Below are 8,111 nucleotides of genomic sequence, written 5' to 3' on the forward strand. Positions count from 1 at the left end.
TCACAACATAGAAATGCTGTTACATTTCTGAAAACTTGATGAACCAAGCAACACACATTGAAAATATCACAGTGAAGAAAAATGAAGCACAAATATTGAAGAACCGTTTACGATTAAAAGCTTCAATTGACACAGTTCGTTGGTTGACATTCCAAGCTTGTGCTTTACGAGGACATGATGAAACGCCTAATTCCAAAAATCGAGGTAATTTTCTTCAACTACTAAAACTTCTAGCATCTTATAATGATGAAGTTGCAAATGTTATATTAGAGAATGCTCCTTATAATTCAAAGTATACTTCTGGAGATATTCAAAAAGAAATTCTTAGTATTATTACAAATAAAGTTCGGAAGCATATTCGTAGTGAAGTCGGGGATTCATACTTTTGTTACATGGTTAATGAGTCACGGGATGAGTCTAAAAAGAGCAAATGGCCATAGTTTTGAGATTTGTTGATGCAGAAGGGATCATACGGGAAAGGTTCTTGGATTTGGTTCATGTTAGGGATACCTTATCATTAACCTTGAAAACAAATATGTCGAGACAACTTTTGCACAATTAGTTTGATGTTAGCAAAATCTGTGGCCAAGGTTATGATGGTGCTAGTAATATGAGAGGGGAATGGAATGGATTATAGGCACTTGTTCTTAAGGATTGTCGTTATGCGTATTATGTTCACTGCTTCGCTCACAAATTACAACTAGCACTGGTGGCTGCTTCAAGGGAAATTATTCCTATACACCAATTTTTTTACAAACTTAATTTTTACAATTAATGTAGTTTGTGCTTCCAGTAAGCGTCATGATGAGTTACAAAAGGAAAAGGCAACTGAGATTAAACATTTATTGGAACTTGGTGAAATCGAATCAGGTAAAGGATTGAATCAAGTTGGGACATTAAGAAGAGCCGGTGATACACGTTGGGGTTCTCATTTTCGTTCCATTTGCAGTTTGCTTAACATGTTTGATTGTACTCGTGTTGCTCTCCAAGGAATAATTGATGATGTATCTGCTACTTATTCTCAACGCGGAGATGCTGCTGCAGCTTACTGTTACCTGAAATCATTTGAGTTTGTGTTTATTCTTCACTTGATGAAAGAAGTAATGGGAAAACTGATATACTTTCTCAAGCTCTACAAAAGAAATCCCAAGATATTCTTAATGTCATGGAGTTAGTTTCAGCAACAAAGGAGAGTCTAAATGATTTCAGGAACAACGGATGGGATTCTTTACTTGAACATGTAAAGAATTTTTGTGAGAAACATCAAGTAGATATGCCGGATATCAAAGCTCCATATACTTCTACTCGATACCGGCCTCGAAAAAACGATAATCAGTTTACTTTTGAATATTTTTATATAGTCGATTTGTTTACATCCACATTGGACAAACAGTTACATGATTTGAATAGTAGATTCACTGATCAGGCGATGGAGTTGTTAAGTCTTAGTTCTACTTTAGTTTCAAAAGAACACCCTAAAGTGATTAACATTGATCAGATTTGTCTTCTTGTTAAGAAGTATTATCCTGAAGATTTTACGGAGCAAGAAATAATTCAATTACGATATCAGTTAGATATTTTTAATATCGACATGACAAAGAATCCCAAGCTAAGTCGTGTATCAACTATTGCTGACCTATGCAAGGGTCTTGTGGAAACTCAGAAACGTGAGACGTATTATTTGCTTGATAGAGTGGTTCGGTTAATCTTGACACTTCCGGTTTCTACCACAACAACAGAGAGTGGATTTTCAGCAATGAAAATATTCAAGAACTGCATTCGCAATAAGATGTCAGATGACTTTCTCGTAAACAACTTGGTGGTTTACATAGAAAGAGAAATTGCTGAAAACATTGATACGAAGTCGGTCATTGATGACTTTAAAGATCTTAAAGGTCGTCGGACAGAATTGTAATTTTTTCTTCTAGGTATTTTTGGTATTTAATTGTTGAAAAAAATGGTTTCTTTTTATGTGTAAGAACAGTAATTTTAGGTATTTTTGGTGAGTAATTTTAGGTATTTTTGGTGTTTAATTGCTGAATTTTCTTTTGGTTCTTTCATGTATAAAAACGTTAATTTTAGTTTCCAATACTTTCGATCCCCCCAAATCAATCGTTTGCAGTTTTCGTGTTTGATTTCTGTTATGTTTCGAGACAAAATTAAATTATTTTACTACTCTTACATTACTTACACTTGTGTGATTATTTTAGTATATTTAAATTGGATACGGTACCATTTATTACAACTTATTTTCAATAGATTTGAACCCGAAAAACCTAAAATACCAAAAAACCATTAATCATAAAACCCACGATTTAAAACCGAAAACCTATATCTTTATATATTCTTTCTTCACGAGAGTATTTAATTTTTCTTAATATTGTACAAGTTGGCATGCTTTTGGTGGGTGGACCCACTTGACTAAGCGATGACGTCATGTAGATTCTTCAACTCTTTTAATTATCATTTAAATTAATTATTTATTTGTAATGAAACCGCAATTCATGCCCACACTATCTTGGGATGTTCAATTCCATGCCAATCTCCTCGGAAATATTTAATTTAAATATCATGTTATAATGTCAAATCGAAAAAGTTTATAATTTTAGTAATTAATTTTTCGATAACTATTTTCTTTATACACATTTAGGTATCGAACTTGTTGAAATGTTCACATATGACAATTATGACCAACTGTAACATATTACATCCGATCATAATAGTCATATATAAACACATTTAACAAGTTCGTTACCTACATTTATACAAAAAAAAATTATCAAGATGTGAATAAAACGAAAAGTAATCACATTGATATGTCAATTTGTATTTTTATTCAGGTAATCAATCATAATGTTTATAATATTAATATATATATATATATATATATATATATATATATATATATATATATATATTTGAACCGACATATCTAAATATATAATCTACTCCTAAACTAACAGTTAATTCCATCAATGTTCACGACAAGACTTGAACCTTCGATCTCAAAGAAGAAGGGCACCACCTGATACCGTTGGCTATAAGTGCTTTGGTTATATATATATATATATATATATATATATATATATATATATATATATATATATATATATATATATATATAAGACATGATCAATGCTATCGATGTAGATAAAAACTACTTCTATTTTTTGTATTTTAAAATCTTATAATACATTGAGCAAATTTCATTAAAGATGATGTAATTCTTCATGCTATTGATCTCCATCTTTGGTACTTTTAGTCTCTAGTAAATTTAAATTTTTATATTTGATATCTTAAACACTAAAGTTCTATAAAACGACCATGTGTTTTTTTCCATGTAAAATCTAGAGGTTTTTTTTTTTTTTTAATTTTTTTTTATCAAAGTAGTGTATTTTAAAAAATATATTTACCAAAATCGTGTGGCTTTAAAAATATTTACCATTTAGGTTAAATATTACACCAAATCAAAATTGAAAGGAAAAATAAAATAAAAATTGAATTATTAGGGTAATTATCTTTTTATTTTGTTCATATTTGGGTAATTTTTTTTTGTACACATATAGGTTACGAATTTGATGAAAGTGGTCACATATGACCATTACGACCGGATGTAAGATGCTACAACCGGTCATAATGATCATATGTGAACACTCCAAAAAGTTCATTACCTAGATGTGTACAAAAAAAAGTTACTTAAATGTAAACAAAACGAAAAGATAATTACCTTAATAAGTCAATTTCCCTAATTTTGTTATCACAAACCAAAATAACACATCTGAAACCTAATGTTAGTTTTTGGATTTTGAATATTAATTAAAATATTTAAATAAATTAGAAGATAAATGATATAAAAGTCACCAACTTTTTTTAGTTTAACACTGTGTTTTTCTTTTCTGTTACGATTAAGTTACTATGTTTTCAGTTTGTTGCAATTCTGATCAGTTGACCAGTTTGCTTCAGGTCATCTGGTTGTCACTGCTGATGTGCCATGATGACGTATCAAAAGCGAAAAAAATTACACAAAAGTCACTATGTTTTCATTTTTTTTTACGATTTTGACATTAAGTTTTCAATATTTTTCAAATTTGACACTAAGTTTTTGATGTTCTCTAATTTGCAACATAAATGAAATAAAAATATCCAATTTCCACCCCTATCAATGAAAATCTTTGTTTGTATATAGTTTTTGTTTATCCTATATTTGTACATAAGATTTGAACCATAGAACCTTAATTTGTCACAGTATATACCCTTTAGCTTTCACTTATTCCTTGATTTGGTACTTTTACTGACTTTTGTGTCTCTCCTCCCTCGTTTCTTTGACCTTGCTCGTGTAGGTAAACAACTTGTTTTCATAACTCCATGCTTGCATTTTGGTCGTAAAAACATTCATAGTTCATGTCTCCTAACTCAAACTTAAACCATATATGCCTTTAATTTGTTCTTAAAACAGAAAGAGAGAACCATGGATCGAGTTAAAAGAAAGAAAGAGACAACTAACAACTAACTTACGTTTTGCTGGCAACATAGATCGCATAGGGAGGATGTGAAGGTACAACAATGGCAACACCTGAAGCAATATTAACAATAACAACTCTTTTCCTCACACTTATTCCTTCAATCATAACTCTTATTACCAAACTCGTACCTATCACATTCACTTTCATCACATTCATGCAAAATCCTTCTTTTGATAGGTTTTATAGATTAAAAAAAATATATGGCGGGAAAAACCTAACCCTTAAGTTTGCATGCAACCTATTTGGATCTAAGTTTTCTCTATTGATAGCAACAAACATTTGAACATCAAGAAACCTAAGGAGGCACTACTATAATCGAAATTATAAGGGATTTAAGGTTTACATACCTTTTGATTATTGTAGTAAATAATCAAATATTTCCTTCTTGAAAAAGCTCTAAATAGGAAGCACTAGAAATCTTGTGCCTCTAATGGTTTGTACTCAAACCCTAGCAATAGAAGACTTTAGAGGAGAGAGGAAGGAGTGTGACATTTACAACTATTCTTCTTGTGAAAGGAGTGACCGAAAGTTGTAAGTCTAAGGTTACTTTTATAGCTGATCTAGGAAATCATGGAAACCTTAATTTGAATATAATACTATTATTTCAAATTAGGTAATTATCCTCATTCCTAATTATCATTAAGGAATAATCTAGAAACCCTAAAGAGGCTCCGTATATTCGTTAACCCTGGGAAGGATCCAAAATCCTTCTCTTGTTCAACTATTGAATAATTACAGCTTAGGTCCTTGCACTTTTAGTTAATCCAATTAATCCCAAAATTAATTCTAATTAATTTCGTATTATTATTAATTAAATAATACTATTTCTAATTAATATATTAATCTCATAATATATTAATAAATTATTTATTGCTGTTTATTAATCTTATAATAAACCAATAAATCAACCTCTCTCTTTCTCTCTCTCCAAAAAGGCATTCTGCCAATTACTAGTTTTGAGGGCAACCCAAAAAGGACTTTGCTTTTAATTCAACTATATAACTATTTAGCCATTTTCTTAAACACCTAATCCAATAGTCTCCCACTTGGATAAGTCTATAACTACAATTGCAAGTATAACTTCTAAATTAAACAGCTAAGCGTACTTTCCAAAGCAACTGCCAGACTCTGATCTGATAAAAAATCGACCCTAAGATAAGTGATCAAATATTCCTTCGTTCTTAGAGATATCGTATGGACATGAGACATGGATTACAATCAATATCTTGTCCAAAATTCTATTTCTCGATTTTCAGATTTGTGATGACTTCATAAGACTACTAATTGAACACATCAATTCAGTCATGGTTGGGCCCATAACTATAATGTCAACACCAAATCATCGAGGGGCCCAAAGATATCGCCTTTACCGTTAGGGAAAAAGGAACGAATAAACTTCGACTCATATGCTTGTATTCTTTACTCACCAAATCATGCATGAACCTATGTTTTATGACATCACGTTACTGATGCATTTTCATAACACCAATGCACAATTGACTTATATATTACAACTCATATATCTCCATTTCAAGAAAATAAGATATTATCGTCTCTAAATTACTCGTGATATAATCCATGAAGCAATTCTCTGAGCGTGGGTTTATCTAGTACTCAAAATCTTCATTTTCTAAGTACTCATGAAAATTGTAGCAATCATTGCAATGTCTAATCTCCATAGACAATCTACAATATATTCATGACAGTCTTGACTCACTACTTACTTACAAAAGTATGAGCGATTGTGGAATTTAGAATAATCAAATCATTCAGGAAGTAAAACATGCAAAACGAAACACAAGAATAAACTTTTTGAAAAGGAAGTAACAATACTCATCAATAATCTTTATTATTTAATCACCAATGTCAATTACATTTATTTTGTTACAAGTTTCAAAATATCAACTAACTACTAAAACTAATATCATCTCTTAAGCCTATGCTCCTAACATGCTGGTTATGCTTAACCCTACTCAGAGCCTTCATGAACTGATCTGCAAGATTATCTTCTGAGGATACTCTCTTCACCAGGAGATGGCCTTATTTAACCATATGTCTGATGTAATGGTACTTTCTATCTATATGCTTGGATCTACCATGATCCTTGGGTTATTTGGTCAAAGCAACCACTCCTTTATTATCACAGAAAAATTCCAATGTCTCTTGAATGGTCGAGACTACTCCGATATCGCCGATGAAGTTCTTCAACCAAGCTGCCTCCTTCGATGTCTCACTTGTTGCGATGTACTCTGATTGTAACATTCAATTATTCAGGTAATTTACACTTTTGACCCTTAATATGAAATTTTGTTGCAAAATTGGCCCCATGGTTCATTAAAGACAAACGTACCACCTTGTGCGTACGTTGGGCGTACGTGACAAAAACCCAACCCCTAATTTTTAAGGTTTGAGCACTATTTAAGCATCATTAACTCCCCAAGACTCTTTCCCTCATCATCCTCCACCCCTCATTTCGTCCAAAGAAAACCCTAATCGATTGTGTGTACATTTTGAGCTTAAAAGTGTGTGTTTTGGTGTCATTGAAGCAAGGAGAAGATTGAAGAATCACATTGGAAGCTCAAGACCACTTAGATCCCGTATCATCTCACACTCAAGAATCATTTGGAGGTACAAAGTTCGAATCTTGATGAGTTAGTTGCTTAGATCTTGCTAGTTTAGAGTTTGTGTACATTTTTGGTCCCATAGTTTGATCTAGTAGGGTATGAGCTACTCCAGGTCCTTGATATGTAATTTTTGTTGGATTAGGTGTCTAAGCCCATAACTATAATTGGTATGTACTTGACCCGATAGTAACATGGTCCTTTTGGGTTGCCTTCACCAGAGCAATTTGATAGGATGGATTTTTGAGAAAGAGGTTATTTGTGATTTATTAATATATTATAAGAATAATATATTAATTGAGAAATCATATTATTTAATTGGTATTGATCAGGAATTAATTTGGAATTAATTTAGTGATCAAAAGAGACTGATTAAATTAACGGGGAATGATTAGGTAAATCAGTAATACATATAGTGTTGGATAAGGTGTCTAAGTCCATAACTATATTTGAGATGTACTTGACTCGACCCGGTATGGTCCATTTGGGTTGCACTTCACCCGAACAATTTATATGGATAATATTTTGAGAATAGCATAAGTTATGATTTATTAATATATTATAAGTTCTAATAAATTAATGTGAATTCATATTATTTAATTAGTATTGATCTAAAATTAATTTAGAATTAATTTGGTGATCGAAAGGGTGACTAATTAAATATGGGATCTTGTATTTATATAGTGTGGGCTAATGCTTATTTAGAATGGGCTAGGCTTGCATGGATAGTCCATGGAGCTTTAACCCATGGATCTTATGGAAATGAAAGGTCATGAGTATTAGGGTTTACATGAATGTAACCCTAATCCACCACACTATATAAAGGGGTCCTTGGCACTTGAAATGACACTAGTGGGTGTGAGAACTAAGGTGTGGCCGATTTCTAGAAGTGTGCTACTACTCTCTCAAGTTTCCAAAGTTTGTGGTGATTTGTGACTTCCATTTGAGGCATCCACATTATTGGTGC

At 31.7% G+C, this 8,111-nt stretch overlaps 1 protein-coding gene across 1 annotated transcript; it reads left to right on the forward strand.

Moving 5' to 3' along the window:
* Positions 1–1,273: 1,273 nt before the first annotated feature.
* LOC145163426 (uncharacterized) lies at positions 1,274–1,915 on the forward strand. Its single transcript, XM_079082266.1, has one exon. The coding sequence runs from the start codon at positions 1,274–1,276 to the stop codon at positions 1,913–1,915; it is 642 nt and encodes a 213-aa protein (XP_078938392.1).
* The last annotated feature ends 6,196 nt before the right edge of the window (positions 1,916–8,111 follow it).

The sequence above is a fragment of the Lactuca virosa genome, chromosome 3, assembly GCF_052849685.1.
Source record: "Lactuca virosa cultivar CGN04683 chromosome 3, Lactuca_virosa_CGN04683_v6, whole genome shotgun sequence".
NCBI lineage: Eukaryota > Viridiplantae > Streptophyta > Magnoliopsida > Asterales > Asteraceae > Lactuca > Lactuca virosa.

Excerpts from the sequence above, each read along its gene's own strand:
- LOC145163426 (XM_079082266.1), top strand. The coding sequence starts at position 1,274 with ATGCCGGATATCAAAGCTCCATATACTTCTACTCGATACCGGCCTCGA.